Source organism: Lithobates pipiens, unplaced genomic scaffold (genome assembly GCF_037356315.1).
Source record: "Lithobates pipiens isolate NorthernLeopardFrog02 unplaced genomic scaffold, aLitPip1_a1.2 Scaffold_10, whole genome shotgun sequence".
In the NCBI taxonomy this organism is placed as follows: Eukaryota; Metazoa; Chordata; class Amphibia; order Anura; family Ranidae; genus Lithobates; species Lithobates pipiens.
In genome coordinates, this window is record NW_027507686.1 from 27570869 (window position 1) to 27598747 (window position 27879).

The following is a 27879-nucleotide window of genomic DNA, read 5'->3' on the forward strand; positions in this document are numbered from 1 at the left end:
GTGGTCACTTCTTAAAATTAGAAGAAAAGAGGTTTAAAGGGGTTGTAAAGGTAAAATATTTTTCACCTTTTAATGCATTCTATGCATTAAAGTGAAAAAACATCTCACAGTGCCGGCACCCCCAGTCCCCCCGTTTTACTTACCTGACCCCTCGAAAGTCCCGCGCTTGCCCCCGATGTCCTCTTTGCCACTCAGCCTGGCCGCTGATTGGTTGGAGTGGATGGATTGAAAGCTGTCAATCGCATCAAATGATGCGGTGCTGTGTGATACAGCCGGCGGCTATAGCCGCTCGCTGTATCACAGGAGCGCGCCCGCAGGTGCTTCTCACCATGCGAGGGCGCTCACATAAACGTGAGAAGTACTTGCGGGAGGAAGCAGAGACAGCCGCTGAGGGACCCCAGAAGAGCAGGTTCGGGGCCACTCTGTGCAAAAATGAGCTGCACAGTGGAGGAAAGTATAACACACTTGTTATTTCAAAAAAATAAATAAATAAATAAATAAAAATAACTTTACAATCCCTTTAACCTTAAACTACGTAGAGGGTTCTTTACTGTAAGAGCGGCAAGGATGTGGAATGCCCTTCCACAGGTGGTGGTCTCAGCGGGGGGCATCGATTCGTTTCAAGAAACGATTAGATAAGCACCTGAACGACTGCAACATACAGGGATATACAATGTAATACTGACATATAATCACACACATAGGTTGGACTTGTCTTATTTTTTTTTACCTCACCTACTATGCAAGTGACAGCCACTTACCAGAATACTTAATATTGAGTACAGGGAGTAAGAAGAAGAGGCAGCTGCCAGGTGGGCAGAACCTGCAACTTAAAAAGGCCAAAGAGCCTACATGCCGTGGGTGCCAAACGACTTTGTCCCACCATTCCCCCTTTCCAATATGGTACTAAACAGTATTTGCAGAAAAACAACCCAGCTCCACTCTGTGTGCACAAAGGTTAAGAGCAGGTGGGATCAGATTATGGGCAAGGCCGGAGGAGGGCCATGTCCCCTCACCCCACCCCCTCTCTCCTAACAGATACAGGAGGAGTCTGGCTTAGTTCTACACATGGTTTCAATGTTTATTTGTAAGATATGATTTAAACCTGTATATGGAAAAAAATAAAATAATTTATATTAACATTGCCACCTGTTTCCAGCTGAAGATATTTTTTTGTGGAAGAGTTCTTATTCAGCCTCCATGATGGAAGAGGAAAGCGCATTGCCTGCGGCGGGAGCCACAGCAGAGGGTTGAGCTCGCGCTCCTCTTCATATGTTAAAAAAAGATTTGTATGCTCATGAGTTATTCATGAAATTCGATGCAGATCTCTCTCCGGATGGAGATCACACGCAACTATAATTTTACTTAATGGCCCATTTGTAACAGCGGGCTGATTGCGGACGCGCCTCTGCCGCTATTCTGAGCCATGCAAATCGGCTCTGCGCCTGCAGCCAATCGCACGGAGTAGGACGAGGGTGTGTCTGGCCTTCATTTGCATAAAAATGAAAAACGCAGCGCCCCCACCGTCTTTTACTCAGTGTAGAGGCGAAGTAGCATTGTTTGGAATGACATCAGTTCACCGACTAACAGTCCAATTTAAAGGGGCACTCCTCCATTAAGGTACACAGCATTTGACAGTCAGGGCTGATGGTGTTTATTACTCCATGTTGCTTCTAATGAATCCAAACTGGGACTGTTTCCGATTTGTTTTTTTTATGTTTTCTCAGAAAAAGTGTTCCAATACCACTCCAGTATAACTCTACATATTGAGAAGACTTCAGCAGAATGGATTCCGCATTCTGTAAACACTCGGGTGCAATAAGGGACCTTATCAGTTTCATTGGTGTAGCAAAAAGCCAAGTCCACCTTTTAGGACCACGTTGAAGCTTACACTAATATTTAGAGTAGAACATGAAACTAATCACAGCCTGCATTGGTAGCAGAAATTCTTTATTTTTTTTTCTTAAAATCCCTTCAGGTGCATTTATTTAAATTTTTTGCAAATGGTGGAATCTCTCTTTAAAAATAATATATACCTTCAATCTCTTTAGCCCTCTCGCTTTCTACCACAGGTAAAACTCAAGTACTGTAACCCAAATGATATTGGTGGGGATGCCACCTCTGTGCAGACTCTGGGTGGAGAGTTAGTCACCCAATAACAAGGCTGAAGCGGTCACTTTTTCCAGCATGCACTGCAAAATTAAAAACTTGCACAATTGCAGAGGAGGTTTTTTTTTTTTTTTTTTCTTCAAAAAGTAGGTGTATAGAAATTATGTTTTGAGCTCAGTTACATGGGTGCAAAGGCCCATACATCATGCAAGCACCCTGTTAGTCAATAGGGACTGTAGAAACTCACCTGTGCTTGACAAATGTGTAGGGATAAGTGCATGGTCCCAAATTCAAACATTGTCAGCATTTAGGGCCTTGCCCCGACAAATTCACAGATGCAGGCAAATCCATATATTGCTGCATCTCCCTTGACTAACAGGCTGCCAGCACGTTGTGTCAGGCACAGGATGCATGGGCCTCTGCCTCAACCCCTAAAGCACTTCTAAAATCCCCTGTATGACAGGATTATAAAATAATTAAATTGTGTGTGTGTATACACACATACACTATGTTGTAAAAAGTATTGGGACTCCTGTCTTTACACACACACACACACACTAACGTTAATAGCATATAAATCAAGAATTTTAACCGCGCTCTCACATATAGTAAATCTTAATACAAAAAATGAACACCCAAAAATTATAAAAAAAACATAAGCAAAAATACTGTGTACACACCATAAATCACAATCTAGTGACAAAATATACAATATAAACAAATAAGTGAATAAATAAAAATATACTAAATAATTTTAAATTCATGCAATAATAAAGTGCACAAAATTTGTATGAACAATCACAGATACTATAAACAAAGTGCTCAGAAAAATGTGTATAAACAGTTCCTCATAAAGATGTAATCATGAGCATAACAGTCCAATAAACGGAAATGTTTCTTCCAAAGAAATCCTGTGCAGGTGCAATAAAAAAAGGTTTCCTTCACCAACACCATGCTGATAAGTAGTAAGAATGCGCGCTTACCAAATCTCAAATCAGATAGGCATTTGTTATCAGAAATCTCAAGTAGAAACTCCCATAGCGTAAATCCGTAAACAAATTATTTTATTCAATTATAAAAAAAAAAAAAACATACTCACAAACATAAAAGGTCAAATCAGTGTTAAAAAAAGCCGGCCGGCAAAGCGAACGCCCAAATGTCACGTGATTTGTGTTAAGCAACATCAAGACTTACGGGATTTACGCTATGGGAGTTTCTACTTGCCTTTTATGAATGGTTCAACCGTGTGAAAAACGAGTTGGTGCTCCGGTGTGATGACCCCTTGAGATTTCTGATAACAAATGCCCATCTGATTTGAGATTTGGTAAGCGCGCATTCTTACTACTTATCAGCACGGTGTTGGTGAAGGAAACCTTTTTTATTGCACCTGCACAGGATTTCTTTGGAAGAAACATTTCCATTTATTGGACTGTTATGCTCATGATTACATCTTTATGAGGAACTGTTTATACACATTTTTCTGAGCACTTTGTTTATAGTATCTGATTGTTCATACAAATTTTGTGCACTTATTGCATGAATTTAAAATTATTTAGTATATTTTTATTCACTTATTTGTTTATATTGTATATTTTGTCACTAGATTGATTATTTATGGTGTACACACAGTATTTTTGCTTATATGTTTTTTTTAAATAATTTTTGGGTGTTAATTTTTTGTATTAAGATTTTACTATATGTGAGAGCACGGTTAAAATTCTTGATTTATAGGTGTGTATCACATCGTATTAATCGCAGCTTTTAGGTATTTGGATTTGTTTTTTATAATTATTTAGCGCAGTATTTCTTTCCAACGTTAATGGCATCCCAGTCTTAGTCCGTAGGGTTCAATATTGAGTTGGCCTTCCCTTTGCAGCTATAACAGCTGAACTCTTCTGGGAAGGCCGTCCACAAGGTTTAGGAGGGTGTCTATGGGAATGTTTGACCATTCTTCCAGAAACACATTTGTGAGGTCAGGCACTGATGAGAAGGCCTGGCTCGCAGTCTCAACTCCAATTCAGCCCAAAAGGTGTTCTATAGGGTAGAGGTCAGGACTCTGTGGGGGCCAGTCAAGTTCCTCCATCCCAAACTCACTCATCCATGTCTCTAAGGACCATGCTTTGTGCACTGGTGCGCAGTCATGTTGGAACAGGAAGGGGCCATCCCCAAACGGTTCCCACAAAGTTTAGAGCACAAAATTGTCCAAAATGTCTTGGTATGCTGAGGCCTTAAAGTGGAAGTAAACACCCCTATCGTTTTCAGCCAAGGAAGCTGCCATCTTTGCCCCCGTTTAATCTTCAACTGCTATGGTGCTGCACATGTGATTCATTATGACACCAGCCATTGGATGGTTTGATAGCTTGGCTGAGAGCACAGCCAATGTGCAGTTAGCATTCCCGGCATGCTTTTTTTAACTGTTTAAATCAATGGGTTTACTTCCACTTTAAGCGTTCCCTTCACTGGAGCTAAGGGGCCAAGCCCAACCCCTGAAAAACAACCCCACACCATAATCCCCCCTCCACCAAATGATTTGGACCAGTGCACAAAGCAAGGTCCATAAAGACATGGATTAATGAGATTAGGGTGGAGGAACTCGAGTGGCCCGCACCTCATGGAGGAACCGAAAAAACTCTGGATAGCCGCACTCCGGATCAGGTAAAATAAGTTGTGCCTTTATTATTTCCCGCACCTCAACCGACAGAACACCTTGGAGATGAATTAGAGCTGAAACTGCGAGCCAGGCCTACTTGTCCAACATCAATGCCTGACCTCACAAATGCACTTTGGTCAAACGTTCCCATAGACCAGGGGGTACTGAATTAAAATTCACAGGGGTTTGGACAGAATAATTTTCTTCCAGGGAAGGTCCGAGAGTAAAATTGGTGCCATGACTCAGATCACATCCCCTCCACTTAGGGCCCACACCCATCAAACTTTGTCTTTTTTTTTTTCCCCCCTCTCTCTCAACTTTATTGAAATGTAAAGATTACATTTACATTTCTTTATGCACCATGGGTCAGTTGTGGTGCATACAAACAGTATGCATTTTGCAATACACAGCACTCAGGGGCACTGTTGCTGTGTTTTGCTAGTGCAGTAAAACCATAGATCTCTGCACGAGTGTGAAGAAGGCCTTGCATCAGTGTCCTCCCTCTCCCCATCACAGTCCTCTCTCAATATTAGACTCCTGTCCCTTCCATAACATCACAGCACTCCCAGCTTCCCACACTGCCTTACCTTATTCATAAAAATCTAGAAGCAGGGCTGTGCATGTAAGGGCAGGCATCCCAATACTTTTGGTAATATAGGGAGTTATTTACTAAAAGGAAAATCCACTTTGCACTGCAAGTGCACTTGAAAGTAAAGTCGCTATAGATCTGAGGGGGGCACACAAGGAAAATAAACAGAATTTTAGCTTGCATATGATTGGATGATAAAATCAGCAAAGCTTCCACTCATTTCAGACCTACCCCTTAGATTTAGAGTGACTGCACTTGCAGTGCAAAGTGGATTTGCCTTTTGTAAATAACCCCAATAGCGTATATAGAAAACGCACATCCCGATCAGCCATAACCATATGACCACTGACAGGTGAAGTGAATAACGTTGATTATCTTGGTACAACGGCATCTAAAGGTTGGTGGGGTGTATTTGGCAGCAAGTGAACATGTTGTTCCTGAAGTTGGTGTTAAAAGCAGAAAAACACAAAAACAAAAAAACACAATAGGCGCACACACAAGGAGTTGAGCCATAATGGGTACACAACTTGGAGCAACACCAAAACAGCAACTCTTGTGGGATGTTCCTGCTCTGCAGTGGTCAGGACCTACCCAAAGTGGTGCAAGGAAGGAAATCTAGCATCGGTTATGGGTAGCCAAGGTTCATTGATGAGAACAAAAAACAAAACACACAACATGGCCACTCTGTACCATAAATATCCACACTAATATTACTAGACATTTATGGTACATGGAGTGGCCACATGTTCTGTGGTTTTTGGTTTCCTTTAATTATGGTTTACCACTCCAAGTGACTTTCTACAGCAGCTGTGAATTCCATGTACAATTGACTCATATGGGATTAGAGATTTAGCGCCAGACCTTTTGGGATTAAGGGTCATTGATGCATTTGGGAAGCAAAGGCTGGCCCATGCAGTCTGATCCAAGAGCTAGAAAGGTGTCAGAACACAGAGCTTTGCCATTTGTGTATGGGGGGTGCTTATTCTGCCACAGCCAAAAGCATCTACAGTGGGCACGTGAGCATCAGAACTGGACCAAGGAAGAAGATGGCTGGGTCTGATGAATTCAAGCATGGTTTGAGGAACACAACAATGAGTTCAAGGTGGAGATTTGGCCTCCAAATTCTCCAGATCTCAATCTAATCAAGCAGCTGTGGGATGTACTGGAAACATTAAGTCCAAGTCATGGGTGCCTCACCTTGCAAGTTACAGGACTAGATGGAGAAGTTTAGCTACATTTCTTCTGTGAGTCAAAAGGAGTGCACTTAGTTCTGCACTTCTGTGACCCAGATTCAGCTGATGTGGGGGTTAAAGTCTGCTGATGTCGGCCCAGGCTATGCAGGGATCCTGACGATAATGTCAGGATCCACCCAAATGCCTGACTTTGCAGCTGGCTCAGTCTCAAAAAGCACGGCTGCAGCTCAGAGCGATGCTGCCGGCTTGTAGCAAGTATGTATATTTGTTATTTTGGCATCCCGCAATTTTTTTGTTTATATTAAAATGACATACTACTGATGGCTTGGTGCCAGATATCACAGCATACTTTCAGAGGTCTAATGGAGTCCATGTCTCAACAGGTTATGGTGAGCGGTCATAATTTATGTGGGCGGGGCATTGGTATCGGCAGGCCGGGCGTACCTTTGCTCGTGCGGCGGTGCCTTCCGCCCCTCCCCTGAGTGCGTGGCGTGACGTTGGTGGGTGGCTCCCGCGGCGGCGCCTATAAGGGGCGCGACCTTGGCGGCATTCACTCCCGAGACTCCCATGCCAACGGATGTCATACCTGTCTGAGAAGCGGCACTGTTTCCAACTCTGGTATTGTCTCACTTCTTGCACTGGGCAACTTCTCTACCATCACCCGTTCCTCCCTTACCTATTTTCTTACGGATCACATTCTCCCCCCCCCCCCTTTTTTCTTTCCCCCCCCCTTCTTTTTATCTTAGTTAGAGGCATTAGGTCTGACTTGGTTTATTTCACAATTACACCTATTCTCAAGGCTGTTTTCTTTTCCTTCCCCTTTCATTTTAACCTTAGGCTTTAGTTCTGATCTGTTCTGTTTCACAATCACACTTTCATCCAGGGCCCTCTTTGTCCTGGCTCCATCTCTTCTATCACTACTAATCACTATCTTGTCCGGGTTCTTCCCACACAGGTTTACCTCGTGGGTGTTTATCTGCCTTGGTTGGCGCCCTGTGGGTAGCCCTCGCGGCTCTGCCCATCTCAGCTCCCGGGGGAAAGTATCCCCGACTTGGCTGGTGGAGCCCGACTGACAGTCACCACCAAGGGAATCATAATTTGTAAGCATGTACTTTATGTGGGGTTTGGCCTATTACCCCACCGTTATGCCATGCTTGTTACTATTATTATACTATACTGATATCCTTTTTTTTCATTGTAGCTACCGTACACGCTTGCTCCTGATGAGTGGCGATCAGCCACGAAACGCGTAGAGCTATTGAAGTCGTGTTTTTCCTAATCGCATTCAACTTTTTACAGCTGCTCTGTCCAAATACTGTTCATAGAATATTGAGGCTACCCGTTATGCAGGCACTATTTGTTGCTTTATGGTTTTATACCAACTCTATTTGGTGAACTGTGGAATTTTGTTACGTTCATATTTTACTTATATGCTGCTACGACGTATTGTTAATGCTTCGCATCAACTACAACGGATTTAATTTGTGTACATATTATATTCTTTATGAATTTATTATTATCATGTATTGCTAGTATCTCTTATCCATTGTAAATGATTTAATCATGTTTATCTCTTATCCATTGTAAATGATTTAATCATGTTTATGTTATATTTTTATGAACTTATTAAAATTTCTCAATTGTTCGCCAATTTACACTATTCTATCATAAATTTCGCACTTCATTTAAAGTCCCGCCCCTGTTGCTCTCCCCCCTTTTTTGACTACTACATGGATGGAAATACTTGACCTTACCAGGTCAGTGTTTCATATTAAGTCCCAAGGGATGGAAATAGATGACCTTACCAGGTCACATTTCACTTAAAGTCCCTTAACCCTCCGCCCATATAATAACTCTGAATAGGGATGGTTGTGCGTAATTTTGGTTTTAATCTCGCAATCTTGCCAGATGTCCTGCATTATATTGCCCCTTATTTGTTCTTTTTGAGCTTAATATAATGCTATTGTTTTTATGTTATTACCATCCTAATCAGTAATTATCTTTTACCAAACTTAGTGTTTGATCATCACCTAGATCTCTTGTTTGTGTTCTGATTGGTCCGTCAAACACTGCTGCCGTGTTGGTTCCTTTCTATCCGGGAGCTGTGATGCGCCTTGGGGCTCCTCCTCCCCCTCCTTTCCTTTGCTGTTGGGGGTGGATGGGCTGCCACTGCGCATCAGCGTCACGCAGTCCATGCTGGACATGCGCGTCCTTTTGGACGCTAGCGTGTGCCCTCATGTGATTTCCACACCCGCACGTCATGTGGGCGGGGCATTGGTATCGGCAGGCCGGGCGTACCTTTGCTCGTGCGGCGGTGCCTTCCGCCCCTCCCCTGAGTGCGTGGCGTGACGTTGGTGGGTGGCTCCCGCGGCGGCGCCTATAAGGGGCGCGACCTTGGCGGCATTCACTCCCGAGACTCCCATGCCAACGGATGTCATACCTGTCTGAGAAGCGGCACTGTTTCCAACTCTGGTATTGTCTCACTTCTTGCACTGGGCAACTTCTCTACCATCACCCGTTCCTCCCTTACCTATTTTCTTACGGATCACATTCTCCCCCCCCCCTTTTTTCTTCCCCCCCCCCCCCTTCTTTTTATCTTAGTTAGAGGCATTAGGTCTGACTTGGTTTATTTCACAATTACACCTATTCTCAAGGCTGTTTTCTTTTCCTTCCCCTTTCATTTTAACCTTAGGCTTTAGTTCTGATCTGTTCTGTTTCACAATCACACTTTCATCCAGGGCCCTCTTTGTCCTGGCTCCATCTCTTCTATCACTACTAATCACTATCTTGTCCGGGTTCTTCCCACACAGGTTTACCTCGTGGGTGTTTATCTGCCTTGGTTGGCGCCCTGTGGGTAGCCCTCGCGGCTCTGCCCATCTCAGCTCCCGGGGGAAAGTATCCCCGACTTGGCTGGTGGAGCCCGACTGACAGTCACCACCAAGGGAATCATAATTTGTAAGCATGTACTTTATGTGGGGTTTGGCCTATTACCCCACCGTTATGCCATGCTTGTTACTATTATTATACTATACTGATATCCTTTTTTTTCATTGTAGCTACCGTACACGCTTGCTCCTGATGAGTGGCGATCAGCCACGAAACGCGTAGAGCTATTGAAGTCGTGTTTTTCCTAATCGCATTCAACTTTTTACAGCTGCTCTGTCCAAATACTGTTCATAGAATATTGAGGCTACCCGTTATGCAGGCACTATTTGTTGCTTTATGGTTTTATACCAACTCTATTTGGTGAACTGTGGAATTTTGTTACGTTCATATTTTACTTATATGCTGCTACGACGTATTGTTAATGCTTCGCATCAACTACAACGGATTTAATTTGTGTACATATTATATTCTTTAGGAATTTATTATTATCATGTATTGCTAGTATCTCTTATCCATTGTAAATGATTTAATCATGTTTATCTCTTATCCATTGTAAATGATTTAATCATGTTTATGTTATATTTTTATGAACTTATTAAAATTTCTCAATTGTTCGCCAATTTACACTATTCTATCATAAATTTCGCACTTCATTTAAAGTCCCGCCCCTGTTGCTCTCCCCCCTTTTTTGACTACTACATGGATGGAAATACTTGACCTTACCAGGTCAGTGTTTCATATTAAGTCCCAAGGGATGGAAATAGATGACCTTACCAGGTCACATTTCACTTAAAGTCCCTTAACCCTCCGCCCATATAATAAATATGCAGGGATCCTGACGATAATGTCAGGATCCACCCAAATGCCTGACTTTGCAGCTGGCTCAGTCTCAAAAAGCACGGCTGCAGCTCAGAGCGATGCTGCCGGCTTGTAGCAAGTATGTATATTTGTTATTTTGGCATCCCGCAATTTTTTTGTTTATATTAAAATGACATACTACTGATGGCTTGGTGCCAGATATCACAGCATACTTTCAGAGGTCTAATGGAGTCCATGTCTCAACAGGTTATGGTGAGCGGTCATAATTTATGGCTGATCGGAGTGTGTGAAAAGCTCATATAGGAGTGATAGATGTCCACAACCCCTTTGCACACCTTGCAGTCATGTTTAGCAAAAATATTCACTAGAAAGCTCAAGGAGTGTATCCGATTCCCCAAATCCAGATGAGATGAAGGAGAAAAAGTAAAAATGATCTGCCCCAACAATACTCAGCGACAGGCAAACTCATCTTTTTAAACTTTTAATTTTCGCTCTCAAATAAAAATAAAAAAAAACAAACAACCTTGATGGAATATAGTCCTGACCAGCAGCAGATCACACAAACACTCAATATAGCAAGTTAAAAGGGGCTTTTGTTATTTACCCCGCCTGGCTTAAAGAAAAAAAAAAAAAAAAAAAAAAAAAAAAACATGAAGCATTGAATGGCAGGCTTTTCTTTCCTTTATAACAATAATTAACGTAATAAAAACATACAAAAAACCCTTATTTTATTATATACAGTAAATAGGGAGAGGTGAAAGCACCCAATCGTTACGCTTTTTGCTGCCCGATGGCGTTACTTTTGCGAGGACGAGGGAGATTTGTAGCAGCTTTCTTTGCAGTGATCCCTCAAACCATCCAGCAGACCAGAATGTAAGAAGGTACCTTGAAGCCAATCGGACATCCAGGTGTAAGTGCATTCCTGCTGCAAAGCTTTGCAAGGATAATTTTTTCTTTTTTTTTTTTTCTTCTTCTATGTATGATAAAGTCCATAACTTCAAAATTTCATTAAAATGTATCATTTGAGTAAAACAAAACAAAAAAAAAAAAAGTAGTCCATCTCCTGGCAAGGAAAAATATATATATAATAAACATTTTGGTGGACCATAATTGGTCAGCAATTAACAAGTGATAAATAAATCCTGCTCATGGCAGCCTCATACAATAGCACAATGGTAATGATAAGTCGGGGGTGGGGAAGGAAGGCACCCACAAATGATTACAGTCCGCAGGAGCAGAAAACTTGGTAGCTCGCTTGTAGTGTCAAATGCAGCCAGTCTATGGATAGGGAAATCCTGGGGTGGGATGAGGCGGGTGCAGGTGCTGACAGCGGAGTTGAGAGGTGAAGGGATTGCCCACAGCTTTATCATAAGTGAGGTTTGCTTTTTTTTTTTTTCTTTGCCAAACTCCCAGAATCCTTTGAGTCATGCATGGCACATTCATATATAGATTTTTTTTTTTCTTTTTTTTTGTACATTTTTTTCCCATGGTGATGCAGAAGTAAAACAAAAAGTGTGGTGATTTTTTTTTTTCTTTTATTTCCCCCCATTTCAGTCCTCCCAGTGAAAAATATTAAATATCAAGATAATAAAATAGATCATTTCTATACTGTACGTCCAGGTCTAGTGCAAGGGAGAAGGTGTCACCTGGGGTGGCCTTTAAAGTAACCCCTAGACCACAACGAGGAGGGCAAAACAAGGCACTTCCTAAAGTGTTCGAGTTCAGCTTGTAGCCTGTCCCTCTCGGAGGCGACTCTCTGTTTCTGGCTCATCAGCTCCTGTACAGGGGATGGGGGGGGAATAAAAAAAATAGAATAAAAGTTACTTTTATTCAGACTAGCACAGCAAAAAATAAAAAAAATAAAAACTACTACCAAATTTTTTTTAAATAAAAGCCTCACCTGCACACCATCTCAGAAGCATTGCAAGCATCCCTGTTTTTTTTTTTCACCTGACCACGTATGCACCAGGTCATCCCAGTAGAGGCTTACACAGGGCTGAGGACTCTCTCCACGCACCCATGTGGCAGCTCTGGCCCAACAGCCAAGGGAAAAATGCAAACGGTGCGGCTCCAAGCCCTAGGTCAGGGGACCCTCCTTAAAACCCAGCTGCTAAATACTGGAAGAGGCGCTTCCTATTCCCCAGGAGTCTTGCAAGGGAAAAAAATCTGGACTGCGCGCCAGAAAATTCAGATGCTGGCAACTGTATTTTTCTGGAGAAACAAGCAGGGTGCATGCCCGGGATTTCCTCTACTAGCACGTTTTACTCACAAAGCCAGGCTTGCCTTGAGTGAAACGCATCAGTGGGGACTCTGCTTGTTCATCCAGAGCAATAAAGTTTCTAGCGACTGAACTTGAAGTGCACTCCTTCCTAGACTTGCCACACATGACAGGTAAGGACACGATCACATGCTCTCCTATATTTCAAGTAATAGGCATTTCTTCACGCACTGTCATCCAATAATACAATGCTGCACTCCGGAACCTCCTTTTATGCGTATGTGGGAAGGGCTACAGTGGAGTGGCGGGTGGTGCTTGGCTTATGGGTTGCACAGGCCAACTTTCAGCACCATCAGCAAGTGTTAAAATGGCTAATTTACAGGTGATGTTCTGGAGATGGAGATTGCAAAAAACAAACCAAAAAAAGAAAATAACTGGTCTGACTACATTTCAACTTCACTGTACTCTTGATTCAAAGATGCCCATCTAGGGATTGTTGAACGTGCTTTGAGGACCCTCATCTTGGGTTGGTGGTAGCAACAACTCTGCCCCTACCCTGGAAATGTAGCACACAACACTGGCCATCTGCCCAACCCCCTACCACAAGTCTTTGGATAGATAAAGTGAACTCTATCCTACACCTAGAAAGCTTTACCCATACCCCCAGAGCAGTGATCTCCAAACTGAAGCCCCTAGCTTGCTTTCATCTGGCCCTTGGCACACGATTTTCAACCACCGATACCTACAGTGGGGCATAATTCTCCCCACCGACATCAATGAAGGAGCAGAATTTCTCCCAATGACACCAACATTGGTGCACAATTTTACAAATGATGGGGCACAATTACTCCAATGACACCAAAGAAAGATAGGGCATTGTTTATTCCCACTGACACCAGGACAGTTTCTACTCCCAATGGCCACAGTCTGCACCCCCTAAAGCCTGAAGGATCGGGGTAAACTGGTCTTTTGTTTAGAATGCTTGGAGACACCTGCTGTAGAGGTGTATAGAAAAAAAATTTATCTGGATCCATTCCAACAATAATTACTTTATTGGTTAAAAACCATACAGCAACAGATGGAATCACTTGCCAACATGTTTCACACTGTAACTACTGGTGCTGTAGAGGTAGTTTTTTTTCAAATTTGAGAAAATCTGGTGCGACTGGCTAAATGATCCTACACTTGCACCCCCCATTCTAGTTATGAATAGACTCTTTGGAGAACCGGGTCTCTAGGATAGATAGCTATATAGTACCTATTGTTACATATTATGTATATCAAATGCTTTGTAAATTGATATGGTCCACGGCTATCCTGCAATACTAAATAAAATTGATTGGTCTCTCATTTATATGTCATTCTCTCGCAAGTCCTATTATGCACCATACTGCTTTAATTTGAGGTCATGTTGGTGTTAGTCACCAACATTAATAAGAGGATTGTTTTTATAGAACGTCTTATAGGCCATGGTGCCCTGTTCTGTATTTGTAGTTTTTTCACATTTCTGTTGTATATTGAACTAGAAGATCATTGGCATCCAACTGGTCAAGTCATTTTATGTGCCAGCATTGGGCACTGCAGAGCTTATAAATACAATTTCAGACAAAAAAAAAAAAAAAAAGTAATCCTTAAAATGCTTCCTTCCCAAGACCTATTATGACTAACCTGTATAATAAAGATCTGTATACTTGCCTACAGGCTGCTCCGGTCCAATTATGTGATCCCCGTCAGCTAGTGGCAGCTGCATAGGATAGTAGAGAGCGTTTAAAGTGGTTGTAAGTTGATTACAACCACTTTAACCTACAGGAAAGCTTATGGCTTATAGGTTTGGGAGATATTTCTTGCACCTACAGGTGCAAGAAATATCTCCCAAATCTAAAAGTTTTAGGAGATATTTGCAGAAATAGCAGCACAGAGCAGTCTGAAAATAGGCAAGTATGTAAATTGTTCTTACACAGGTTAGTCAGCATAGGTGTTAGGAGGGAGCATTTTCAAGATTAGATTTTACCTGGAGTTCTATTTTAAGTGTAGGGGGGTCAAAAATAAAGTGCTTTACCTATTCCTCAAGAAAAATAAAAATAACCAGTAGCGCTGCTGGAGTCTGCATACTACAAATTTTAAACCAAATTTAATTTTGCTATTTTTAAAGAATATTTCAATTGATATTACTCTATTACATTACCTACGTTAGAAACTGGTAAAATAAAAGCACTATAGGCTTTCTATCCTGTGATGATCACTTACCGCCATGCGATGTGACAACTGTTCTGCAGTCAGACTCAGGTTATAGTGCTGAGCGTCTAGCCGCTTGCACTGTGTCTCCAGAACGTGGCGTTCAATGTTTTGATCTGCAAACAAGATGGGAGAAAAGCATAATCAATATTACATGAAGGAAGCGGCTTTAGTCTCTTAAAAGGTGTACTAAAACCTGCGGCGTGTTCAACGTGTGATGAGAGGCCGGCGAGCGGCAATTATGCTGAAGAAAATCGCATGATAAAATTAGTTGGAAAATTTTTGCTTTCAGAATCACATTAAAACTTCAAATAACCACTGAACCTAATCCTTCAACTCAAACCAACCCTAAACTCTTAGAGCCCAACTCCAGACAAATTTTCTAGTTTTGGGTGGAACAGGGAAGGGTTAGAGCCTTTATTAGGAAAACTCTCCGGTGTCTATTTTTAGTAGAGTGAGGATAAGGGTTAGAAAGGTCACTTTTCAATACCATCTGTGTCTTTCTGTCCTGGCGATAACTATTGCCCTTATTTTTTGGCCTGGTGTCACGGGGACAGGAAGTGCCATGTTTTAATAACTTCTTCTCCCCTCATTAATCACAAATTGCCTTGAGTTAGGCTTTTAATTGAATCCAACCACTTAACTAAGCCATTCTCAACCTTTTCAACCCAGAGGAATCCTTGAAATAACTTTCCGGTTTGAGGGAACCCCTGCTCAAAAAAGAGAATTTATCTACAACTCGTGATACATTAGAGTGGGGGCTGGCGGAAAAAAAGCTCTGTACACGTCACTGGAAAGAAGACCCCCCCCCCACCCTTACAGGTAGCAAAAAGATCAATGGTGTCAGTAGGAACTTTTCTGAGAGGCAGAAGTTGCTCATCGGTCAAGGGACCCCCCAACAGTGGTTGAGAAATGCTGATTTAACCTCACTCATTATCCCAAATCCCAACCAGCCTATACTTAGGCTACTCCCGAACAATAACAGAACCCAACCAATATACATTATGAAGATTACATTTATATACACTATATGGGCAAAACGATGTGACCCCCCCCCTCCTCCAAACGATGGGTTCATGTGTCTCCAGTGAGGGGGGACTGTTAAAACGACATCATACAAAGACATTGTAGACCACTGTGCTCTTCCAACCTTGTATAACAGTTTGGTGAGGACCCTTTTCTGTTCCAGCATGACTAAGCCCCTATGTACAAAGCCAGCTCCATAAAGACATGGTTTGACAGCACTAAAGTGTCCCACAGAGCCCTGACCTCAGCTCTATGGACTCACATTTGGGATGAGCTGGACCACCAATTGTGAGCCAGGTCTTCTCACCCATCATCAGTAGCTGACCTCACAAATGGACACAAATTGCAACAGACATCCCCCAAAACCCTTCCTAGAAGAATAGAGGTTTTTCTAGTGCCAAGGGACTCCAACTCCACAATAATGGCCATGGTTTTAGAATGGAATGTCGAATAAATGTACCCACCTTCTAAATGTTCCTGATATGCTTCCAATATTGCCTCAATTCCCTGCCATTTAGGTCTTGGTGGCTCATCCTCCTCCTCTTCCTCCTCGTCTTCTTCTTCCGACGTCTCCTCCCCCGAGGTGACATCTTGCTGCCGTTGCCCCAGGCTTGCCCCCATCTGTCCAGGTCCTGGCTGTCCATTCTGTTGTTGCACTGGGGCCCTGCTCGAGTGCTGCAGCTCGGGAATGTTATAGTGAACAGAGGCGTCCGGTTTGTGGTTTTGCTCGGCGCTGTGCAAGCCGGATGCTCCTGTGGGCCGAAGGGTACAGGTCACATGACTGTTTTCAGCACAAGAGAAGGCAAGCCAAAACAAAGATCTACCATAGGTTGTGTGTCAAAATGTATACATAAGGTCTCTATACTGGGTCAGATATATTATTTTCAGGTCTGAAACTGATTACCGAATATAAATAGATCAATAAATGTTATTAAAGTTGACCTAGCTTCACATGTGTGTCTATGCTTGCTTTGTAATGTGTCAGTGTAAGCCTTCCAGTAATGGTTTGGCTTCTCACAGAGATCACAATGCTCCCCCTGACAAGGTCCTCATCTACTTCTCTCTCCAGGCGGTGACCCAGGATCACCATCTACTTCCTGATCTGAGATGCCATAATCATGTAAATCTTTATGCCAATTCAGTTCTTGGCTGTGTTCACTAATGTCTGACTCAGATCAACCCCTGTTGCAGCAACTCGCCTTCGGACTTTCTACAAAGTTGCACTGTAGCAGTCTGACTGGGGGAGGGGAGAATGAGGAAATGCTTCTTCCTGCCTGCAGCAGACTGATGACATCATCTCAGCCTAGCCAAAATTACTGACTGGAGATCACAGACAGCTTTTTAAATGATAAAAAGTTGGAACTTTAGGAACCTATTCCTGAAGACTTGTAAAGTTACTGATAGGGCCACTTTAAACTGCTTCTATATATAAAAAACATATAAAAGTTAAAAATGTAGATTAATGTGTCTTAACGTGTAACTAAAAGGCAACTTTTTTTTGCTTTGGATGGAGTAGCGGGGGGGATTAGAATCCCTGTCAATTTTTATTGCTGCCCGTGTTCCCGTTCACCCTGTCCATTTGTCATGTTTACCGTTACTGAAAGTGAAGGTTAAAAGAAAATCCCATATTTTGGGTTGTCCCTAAAAGAGTTATTAGGTGGGGAAATCTTTCAATGGGAACATTTCATTTTCAAGGATTTCCTCTCACTTCCTGCTTGGCTATAGGACAGGAAGTGAAGGAAAATCTCAGCAATGGGACACAGATGACGAAAAGAAAAAAAAAAAAAAAGGAAAAAAAATCTGACAGGGGTTATTACCCTTCCTTACTCTATCCAAAAAAATAAAAAAAATGTGCCCATAGTTCTACTTTAAGGTTTTGTCTTCAATGGGGACCAGTTTGTATGGAGCTAGGGACCCACAAAAGCTTTAATTCTTTACCATGTAGTCTTACCTTTGTGCTTCTGCAGGGCCTTCTGTGTGGACTGTAAGACCGATTCGTGAAACTGGTGTGCAAATTCCTCAGCCAGGAAGGGTTCCCATGACTTGTTCCTCCCGTTCATGCTTTGGGAAGGCTGCACTGGGTTTTCCTTGGGTGCGTGTCCTCGCACAAAGTTCAGAATGCTCAAGCTCTTTTTAGCAGGCGGGGCCTCGACCTGCCTGATTTTGTCGGCGCTTGGTGCGTTGGTCACTGGGGGTTGGACTGGAAGCTGCAGGGGCGGGACCCTGGTGGACTCCAGGACTGGAAGCTGCTGCAGGGGCGGGACCCTGGTGGATTCCAGGACTGGAAGCTGCTGCAGGGGCGGGACCCTGGTGGATTCCAGGACTGGAAGCTGCTGCAGGGGTGGGACCCTGGATGATTCCAGGACTGGAAGCTGCTGCAGGGGTGGGACCCTGGATGATTCCAGGAGTTTGCGATGATCTACATTATGCGGTTCTAGACGAAGGGGTTCCAGAGGCTTTATGGTTTCTGGGACAGAAACAGTGCAAGAAGAAGTAGAGGCCACTGGAGCTGGTGGATCAGGATGTGTTGAGGGCGGAGCAGGTAGCTGGTCCTCAGGGGCCGGACCTTAAAAAGGTAAGCAAGCATGTCTCTTTTCAGACCTTAAAATATGGGCAAGTCAAACATTTCTATAGTCACAAAGCAGAATACTTATTGGAATTTGCATATGATATAAAAAGTCAAGCCCAAGTTGGTCAGGACCCATTGGTACCGCTCCAATGCAGTGCATAGTGAGTGCACACAAAAAATGAGCGCATTGTCACCATTTAGGTTAACACAGGTAACATGCATTAGTGCATTAATGATGCAACTCACCATCAATAACACTTAAAAATACATTAACCCAATGCCCACGTGTTGCAGTCCACCACAAGGTGAAGGCGTGCACTACGTGTTGTCTGCTGCACGAGGGGGGGGAATGCTACAGGTCCAAGATTCTTTTCCCATTCTTGTATGCTGGCAGCCCACACATTTCAATGAGTTGCCTTAATGCAGTGCTTTATTGTGCATACATCAATGCAATGCACTGGAAGCAGAGAGGTGTGAATGGCCCCATGAAAAACTGCTTTAGTCTTTTTAAAGTCATCAGTGAAACTTTGATCCTACTTAGTGTTGCCACATTGTGATTATGCTTCAATGTTCCTCCTCTTAATGCAAACTTAAGCTTCTGCTCAGACTTGTCCAAGACAACAGCAGCCTGTGGCATAACCTGTAACCTCAGCAGCTTATCCTGCTCCCTGCACTGCCTGAGTACACAAATGGCCACTAGAGGGAGTATTTTCACATATCTGTAATAGCTCAAAAAAAAAAAAAAAAAGTAGCGCAGCAAGAAAAAAAAAAAAAAATGGATGATTGCATGAATAGCTACTTATTGGTAAATATTACAATAATACAGTAGAGTTCCTCTTTAAAGTAAAGCAACTTTGTTATGATAAAAAAATAAAAAAATAAAATGTCCTTCCCATACTTGGTCAGCCATTTTATGCTTCACGGATTTGAGCAAATTTAGCAGTTTTCTACCTACTGATGGCAGGCAAGTAAATTTGACTCCTAGACTACAATCAAACTAGGCAGCCATTCATCTTTTCGGCAAGGTGGTTACATGACTCACCTGAGGGGGGAGGAGGAAGCGGGGGAGGTGGGCTGGTCCGAGTCTGGGCTGGCGGTTGGTTCTTTATTGCCTCAGGTGCTGCATTCTTCTGCTTAATTGCCTCAAGCATTTCCACCAGTTTTTCCTTGTCTGTGGTAATGAAGACAATGTGTTAAAAGCAACATCTTACCAAAAGGGTAGAATAATCATTATTATTAGCATTTGTATAGAGCCGGAACCTTAAGCAGCACTTTACATATACATTCACATCAGTTACTGCCCTCAAGCAGCTTACAATCCAAGGTTCTAATGACACACCGACACACACGGGCCAATTTAGAGAGCAGCCAAAATATTAGCAGGTCTTTAAAGCAGAAGTCGTAAGAGACGCCGGAGCTGCCTTAATAAATTACTTTAACACCCTGTGTGCTGTGTTTTATTTTTGCCACTTTTTCAGGTGAATGGGTAGGGGTATGATTGTCCCCATACTTATTTACATATTGTGGAGGACCAGAATCTGGGCCCCCCCCCTCCCTTGTTAAAGGGGGCTTCCTGATTCCGATAAGCTCCCCGCCTGCAGACCCCGGCAACCAACAGCCAGGGTTGTCGGGAAGAGGCCCTTGTCCTCATCAACATGGGGACAAGATGCTTTGGTGTGGGTGGGGTGCAGGGTCCCCCTACCCCAAAGCACCCATGTTGAGGGCATGCGGCCCGGTACAGTTCCCTACCTTTTCCTGACCTGCTGGGTGCTCGAACAAGGCAAGAGATTTTGGAGCGAACTGCACGCTGTTATTTTTTCGGCATGGGCGTTCCCTTTAAAATCCATGCTCTCATATTCCGTAGAGCAGCATTTCTCAACCTTTTTTCAGTCAAGTCACCCTTTAAAATTATGAACAATCTCAAGGCACCCCATTCTAAAATGTAAAAACTATTTTAATAGTTTTACATAATGTAGCAACATCCACACACATAGGACACCCAATGTTAAGCTCAATTTTCTGCTGAATTTTGTATTCAGATTTACCAAAACCATGTAGTGTAAGGGCCTGCCTGATTACATACAAATTGAAACTCCTAAAGTTTTTGTTCTCATATGGTTTTGGTAAATCTGAAGGAAAAAAAAAAATCAGCAGAAAATCTGATAGTGTGTATGGGGCTTTAGAGGTGATTTATTCTTGCAAAGCAAATACACTTTTGCAAACTGGTACTGACTAGTATTCCAATGTTTCTCATCTTCCTCAATTTTTCTCCATCACTCCCTGGGCTGACAGAGGGGGAGAGGCAAACAAGAATGCTATGCAGGCTTCTGACATCCTCCTTATCAACTGATGTCATTGGTTGTTAGGACGCCAGCGGCTGCAAGGTTGTAATGGTGCACAATGAAAACCTGTGTCTGTGTAACTAAAAAGGTAGGCTGATCCACCCAATGGCTTGTATACAATTTTGGGTACATTTTACGCATTTTGCCAAGGCACCCCTGAAGAACCCTCAAAGCACCCTGGTTCAAAAAGGCTGCTGTACTGTACACGTTACCATGAGAAACGTCTCACCTCTCCTCTTCTCTGCACTAACATGTGACAGGTCGAAGAACGTGAGAAATTTCTTCTTCTCCTCCAGATTGGGGCTGTTGTTGAGCTCATCTGGGCTGAATCTGGTGGAGAGGGGAGAATGCGGGGACGGCGTCTGTCGCTTGATTTGTATCGTGGGAGGAGACTGACTCCTTTCCCGCAACATCCGCCTTCGCTTCCTCCGCTTCTGCTGCAGGAGGCGCTCCTTTTCTTGTTGGGTTGTGAGGCCAAATATCTGGAGGAACTCCAACTTCTGCCACATTGAAACAAAATTGAGAAAAAACAATTATAGGCTGATCGATCACAAAGCTTTGTATATGCCAACTGTGTGTGCAACATAAGTGTCACAAAAAACAAAACAACCACCAAACAACCAACAACCAAACACACACACACACACACACACACACGGGTTGGGAAACCAAGTAGTTACAATTTTTTTTTTTAAATGTACAAGACAAAGCTCCGTTATCAACGTGGGTTCAGAAAAATGAGACGACATTTAGGAAGTAGGTAGCCAAGCTAGACCATTTTTGGTTAAAGCAAATCTTTCCTGAGACACCCAAGGAGGGCTTCCTTCACCAATCCCCATCTCAAGGTGCCAGTTGTCTGGCCAGTACACTAATCAACTGGATTCAATAGGATTTGAGTCAATGACCTGGAACAAGTAAATTTTCTAAAGGCAAATATACTGCACTTGCAAGTGTAGTTGCTCCAGAGCTTAGTAAATGGGGTAAAGCTTCACCACTTTGCAAATTATATATATATATATTTTTTTTTTTTTTGCTTGCAGGTGGTTGGATGTTGGAAGTCAGCAGAGCTTCACCTCATTTACTCTGGAGCAACCGAACTTCCAAAGTTCAGTCTATTTGCCTTTAGTATATCATCCCCATTGTGCCTATGTACAAAGTTTATGTAGACATCACCCATAATATAAAAGGATAATATATGGATATTTATGATATTCACAGACGAATCAGTAACAGGAATAAAAAGGTTTCTCAATATTTGTTATTGCAAGAAGTCAAAGAAAAATATCCTTGCACAGTTATGTATCAAAACCAGCAGATTATCCTGCATTTGATCGTTTTTATGCGACATATTTCTTGAACGTCGGCGACTTTTTCAAGAGTGCATACGGAGTTCCAAGGATAACCAAGTACCCCAAGGTCACTCTGGCAAAGTCTAAAACTGGCCCCATAAAAAAGGACACAAGCCCAAAATTAGGAAAAGGGGAACCAGAAAATGGGGTGAGTTTTGTTGGAAGGGAACATTCCACACTTAGCTGCACCCATCCACCTGGGAGAAGAGAGACCTTATGCATGGTTGTGCCAGCCAAGGGACACAACGTATGTACACAAGCATGTCAAGAAACTATCCTTTGTAGGACATGAAGTAGCAATGGAAGTCTCCATGTCTCAGGAAAGGGTTCCTTCAAAGCGTACCTAAAGCCACATTTTTTTCTTTTATGGCACAGAGAATGGTTAGAATCCCTGCCAGATTATATTGCTTGAAAAAAGTGGATTAATAGCTCCTGAAGTTTTAATATTTAATATCAGAGCCTTCATCCAAAATGATGGCAGTAGTGTAGATAATGGAGAATATAAATGTTAAATGAAATATTGGGTTGGCAGCTTCTGCACACCAAAAGGATTTCCACAATTACTTTGGGTGCACAGGGTCAGCTCCACAATGCCAACCGGGGTGCCCTGTCCCATACCTCAGAGGACGTATCCAGCTTGAGTGGGGGCTGCTCAGCCACTCGCCGGAGGTGCGCTCGGACTTCCTCCTCATCACTTTCATCGTACGAGTCATCTAGGTCATAGTAATAACCTAAACAGGAGAACACAGGTTAGGAATTCGTAAAACTCCAGAATGAGTCATGTTTACTGGAACGCAAAGTCTTAAGAGATGAGTAGGCACTCTAATTAGAGTGTACATTGTATCTGAGGTAGAAATAAATAAATATTGTTCTATTTGGAAGTAATCCATTTAACGCCCCACTGGATTGCTGTTAAAGTTTTAGCCATGCAAATTAGCAGGTTTGCATTGCACGCAAGAACAGTGTGGACCTGCCCATATCCTGGGGGAATTAGGCTGGATTCACACCTATGCATTTTTGGTGCTTTTTGCATTTTGAAGATTTGCACTACAGTCCATTCACCATGGTTTCCTATGGATCACGTTCTGTAGTGCAAATCTGCAAAATGCAAAAAGCACTAAAAATGCATTAGGTGTGAATCCAGCCTTTGACAATGGTAGCTGCCAGAAGGAAACAAAGAAAAGGGTGCTTATTACATTGCCACTAGCCAACTGAGCATCACCTAACCCATACAGTGCAGGGGAAACCCCACAGCATGGGCTGGTTTAACAGCAGCCCCGGAGTGGGGCTTTAACCACTTAAGCCCCGGACCATTTTGCTGGCCAAAGACCTTAGCATATTTTGCGATTCGGCACTGCGTCGCTTTGACAATTGCGCAGGTCTGGCGACGTGGCTCCCAGACAAAATTTATGTCCTTTTCCCCCCCCCCCCAGAGCTTTTTGGTGGTATTTGATCACCTCTGCGTTTTTTATTTTTTGTGCTATAAACAAAAATAGGACAATTTGGGGGGGAACAATTTTTTTACTTTTTGCTATAATAAATATCCCCCAAAAAAAAAAAAAATATACATTATGGCAGACACATCAGACAATTTTGACACATTTTTGGGACTGTAATTTTTACAGCGATCAGTGCTATAAAATTGCACTGATTATTGTAAATATGACACGGGCAGTGAAGGAGTTAACCATTAGCTGGTTAGGAAGGTGTCAAATGTGTCCTGGGGAGTGATTATAACTCTTAGGGGGAGGGGCTGTATGTGACATCACTGCTCCCGATCACAGGGAGCTGTGATCAGTGACAGTGTCACGAGGCAGAACAGGGAGATGCTTGTTTACAATAGTATCTCCCTGTTCAGCTCCTTAAGATCGCGGGTATCCCCACGGTAATCAAGTCCGCGGGACCCGCGATCCTACCCACAGAGCTCCCGGCAGGGTGGTGCGCACGTGACCACATGGCGGCAAATTCAAAGGGTCGTACCTGTACGCCCATTTGCCCAGCCGTGCCATTCCGCCGACGTAAATGTACATGCGGCGGTCGGCAAGCGGTTAAAGTTGTTAACCTCTGGAATGAAAACTGAGCAAAGCATAACCTTCTATAGTGTGAACTAGCCTTAAGCCAAAGCACCTAACGTGGTTTCGATCTGCCCTTTTTTTCTCCTCCGCTATCTCCATGAATCACTCTGCCTTCTAGAGCTCAGAGATGCTGTGCAAAAATGTGTGCTTTAGGTGGCTGTAGAGGAGAAAAGACTGCAGATAGACAGGTACAACTTGCGTAGGAGGATTTGTTTAATCTCTGCATTATCTGGGGCCAGTCACTTCACTGGGTGTACAACCACTTTATATGAACCAATTAAGAGCTAAACACAGAATCTACGGGGTGCATTAAAATCTGGCCCAGCTCAGTGCAGTTGTGTTATTTTTTTCTTACATAGGGTGTTATGTTTGGAGCCTAAAATATCATCTCTCGACTTTGTTCCAGTGCATCACTGCCAGAAGGCAAAACAGGATGCGACTAAAGAGGGGTAAAAAAACTAAAATATTACAGCGCACACATGCAAAAATGACGGACTCCTGCAAGGCTTTTTAAAACACCTGAACATCCCACAACACTCCCTCATTGCCTCTCAGTGTCCACCTGCATTATAGGAGTCCTTTAGTTCTCCCATATAGAGAAGTGCATTTCTCCTATGGTTCTGAGAAGCAGGATCTTCCATTCTCTGGATAGTGTAGGACCCACTAATAATGGGGTACTTTTATGCAGTAAGTGGGCTTAAAGTGGTTGTAAACCCTTACAACACACTTTTTGCTACAGGTAAGCCTATAATAAGAGACTTACCTGTAGCTACCCTGGATATCTCCTAAACCTGAAAGGTTTAGTATTTGCACATGCTGACGTCATCGGCACATGTGCACATACGTGCCGTTGCTTCAGTTAGACTGTGCAGTTACCGGCCGCACCCGTGCAAGTGACGTCATCGCGGCTCAGGCCAATCACAGCGCAGGAGCCCGCGATACCCAGAAGTAACTCCAAGAGCGATGTCGCCGATCTGAGCGGTGAATGAAGACCGCTGCGGGGGCTTTGATCTCAGGTAAGTAATACATAATGAGCTAGTATGCGATGCATACTAGCTCATTATGCTTTTGTCTAGCAGGTTTTTTTTTTTAGTTTTTTTTTATTGGGTTTACAACCACTTTAAGCACCATATAGCAATATGATATGACCAAATCCCCATATTTTTTGAAAATGTTCAGATGTTTTAAATAGCCTTGCAGGAGATAAATGTCATTTTTTGCATGTGTGCGCTGTAATATTTTGTTCCGTTTTATGGCTGCATCATCAAATCTGCCCCCCAAATCTCTGCTTGTCTAAAGAGGGGTAAGGGCACAGGCACCATCTCTGCCCATAGCCTGCAGCAATCATTCAAACATGTTTTTAAATTAAGATTTCCTCTACTACTTTCTCTTAACGTAAAAAGAAAAAAAAACTGCTCCCAAAGTTTAGTAAATCTCTGCAACTCATAGGCGTCTTACCCTTCTCCCGGGCCTCTTTCCTCCTGCGTTCCTCCAGGTCCAGCTTACTGACCAGCCTGCGGTGCTGCTGCAAAAACTCATCGTAGATATACATGGGCTCTCGCGTCCTGGGTGGCGGTGCTCTGAGCGCCGTGCTTGGCTTGTGTAGCAGCGTGATCTCCATAGTCTGTCCAGCTTGCTGGAGGGAACTCCGCTGCTGGTTTAGGAAAGTCTGCGTTGACTTTTCAAGCTCGGCAAGGAAAGGGGCGTGGGAATAACCAGTGTGCTCCAATGTGGAGGAATCCCGAATGGGCTGGTACTTCTCCATTTCCCGTCTCCTATGTGCCAACTCCTCCTCATCCTGTTGCTTCTCAAAAGAAAATGGTCGCTCTATTTTGATCGAGGCAACAGTTTGTCTGTTATGTTCGTACATAGCGGTGGCGTGGTTATGGACAGTGGCGGGCTCTTGGGTGCGTCGTGGCTCTGTTGTGGTCTCCATCAGTGACACAGGGTTCCATAATGAAGTGGTCGTTGGCTGTTGCGGTTTGGGAGAAATAAGCGGTGGAGGGCCTCCAAAATGTTGTAGGGGCTCTCGGACGCAGCCCTCATTGCGGTTGCTTATAACCCTACATGAACTGAAGGGAAAAAAAAAAAAAGCATGTAAGCATTGATCAAACCGGTTGACTATAGCCGACGTCCTAAAAGTTTGTAAGTACAAGGTAGAGCTTGTGTGGGTTAAACCAGGGTTTGGGAAATGGCCCAGATTTCAGCAAGGGAACCCCAAGTGGAATAAAATTAAAAAGGTATATCAAGATCTAAGTGCGAAAATTTTGCTTTGTGAATGTCTCAACATTTGCACAAAATGTCATGAATACCCATGTTTGTAGTAGATGCAATAGGTCAGTTGCCTTTTGCAGGGTGCTGGTAACATTCCCCAACATTTGATACTAGGAGCGAAAAGAATATTGGGCCAGAAGAGAAAGTTGCGACCAATGGAGAAAATAGACAACACTAGAGGCCAAAACTTTTAAAACAAACTTTCTAAACATAGGGCCAGTTCACTGACCTTTGGACTTCGGGGGGGGGCAGAATGTGACCAGAGGGAGTTGAAAAAGGACTGTCACAAGTGGGAGCAAATGAAGCCTCAAGCTTGGTGGTCAGTGGGAGGAGGAATAGTGCCCCATCCTTGGTGGTCAGTGGGAGGAGGAATAGTGCCCCATCCTTGGTGGTCAGTGGGAGGAGGAATAGTGCCCCATCCTTGGTGGTCAGTGGGAGGAGGAATATGGCCCCATTGTTAGTGTCGATAGGAAGAAATTATGCCCCACTGTTGGTCATCAGTGGGAAGAATAGGGCCCCAAGGGCTGGATATTGGCAAGCAAAGGGTTGCGTCTGGCCCATGAACAGCAGTTTGGAGACCACTGTTATAGGCCAAGAGCATTCAACCAGATGAGGAAATAATAAAACAGACAGATAGGGATACGTTCACCATCCGTCCGGTGGATTGGATCCCCTTGGACAGATTCCGCTCTCTGTGAAAGGGGCCTAAAAGGTAAAACACAATTCTGTCTCTGCAACATTTTATCATGGAAGGTTTTTTTTTTGTAGAGCTAACACTTTCTGTTCTAGGGGCACACTCCATAGATACAGTACAAGAAGGGAGTGTTGTCACTTTAGGACAGATGTGTGTTACTGGCAGGATCACAGGTGAAAAAAAAAAAAAAAAAGGTATTTAAAAAACAAAACAAAAAAGAAAAACAAAACAAAAACTAAAACACATCATCTAATGATTGGTAAGCTACAACATATTACATTTTTGCTTTTGGGTTTAGAACGACTTTAGTAGCGCAGGTGGTCTACGCAGAGCTTTGGATAGTACCAACGACTAACCTAAGGTTTTCCGGCCTAAGCTCCGGTTCCGATGGGTTAATAGGACGGCCGCTCATGTCCAGCTGCTGCTCCAACACCTGCTGCCGAAATTCAGACACCTGGTATTGGCGGTCCTCCTTCTCTTGCCTCAGACGTCTTTGACGAGCCAGCCACTTCTCCTCCTCCTGCGTCCTCTGAGCCAGGAGAGCGGCGGCCGCCGCCGTGTTGGGTGGGGGAAAAGCAGCGTGGGCGGAGATCAGGCTGGGGACCGAGTGGTGCGTAGGGGGCGGCGGTGGCGGTTGGTGTAACGAGTGTTGTATTGGCTTTGCGGTCTGTAAGGAAGGTTCTTTTAACTTCTCTGCAGGCAAAAAGAAAAAAGAAGGACCTGGATTAAATTTCTAAATGATACACCATGTGGTCAAAAATTTGCAGACTATCACATCTACATGAGCTTTGTGGTCATTCCATAACAATGGCCATTAACATGAAGTTAGTTGGAGTCCGCCCTATAGCAGT

At 43.4% G+C, this 27879-nt stretch overlaps 2 protein-coding genes across 6 annotated transcripts in view; one reads left to right on the forward strand and one right to left on the reverse strand.

Moving 5' to 3' along the window:
* Positions 1-11297, forward strand: part of GINS2 (GINS complex subunit 2) — a 33732-nt gene extending 22435 nt beyond the window's left edge. Inside the window, exon 5 of the mRNA XM_077453338.1 lies at positions 7743-11297. Within this exon, the coding sequence (XP_077309464.1) occupies positions 7743-7820 (78 nt within the window). The 3' untranslated portion in view covers positions 7821-11297. The remainder of the gene's footprint in view (positions 1-7742) is intronic.
* Positions 10910-27879, reverse strand: part of GSE1 (Gse1 coiled-coil protein) — a 522272-nt gene continuing 505302 nt past the window's right edge. For all 5 annotated transcript variants that reach the window (XM_077453275.1, XM_077453292.1, XM_077453284.1 and 2 more), the window contains 9 exons: positions 27385-27721; positions 25519-26132; positions 22604-22716; positions 20866-21136; positions 19337-19465; positions 17677-18291; positions 16190-16477; positions 14712-14815; positions 10910-12023 (listed from right to left, as the gene is read on the reverse strand). In XM_077453275.1, the coding sequence (XP_077309401.1) occupies positions 11889-12023; positions 14712-14815; positions 16190-16477; positions 17677-18291; positions 19337-19465; positions 20866-21136; positions 22604-22716; positions 25519-26132; positions 27385-27721 (2606 nt within the window). In that variant the 3' untranslated portion in view covers positions 10910-11888. The remainder of the gene's footprint in view (positions 12024-14711; positions 14816-16189; positions 16478-17676; positions 18292-19336; positions 19466-20865; positions 21137-22603; positions 22717-25518; positions 26133-27384; positions 27722-27879) is intronic.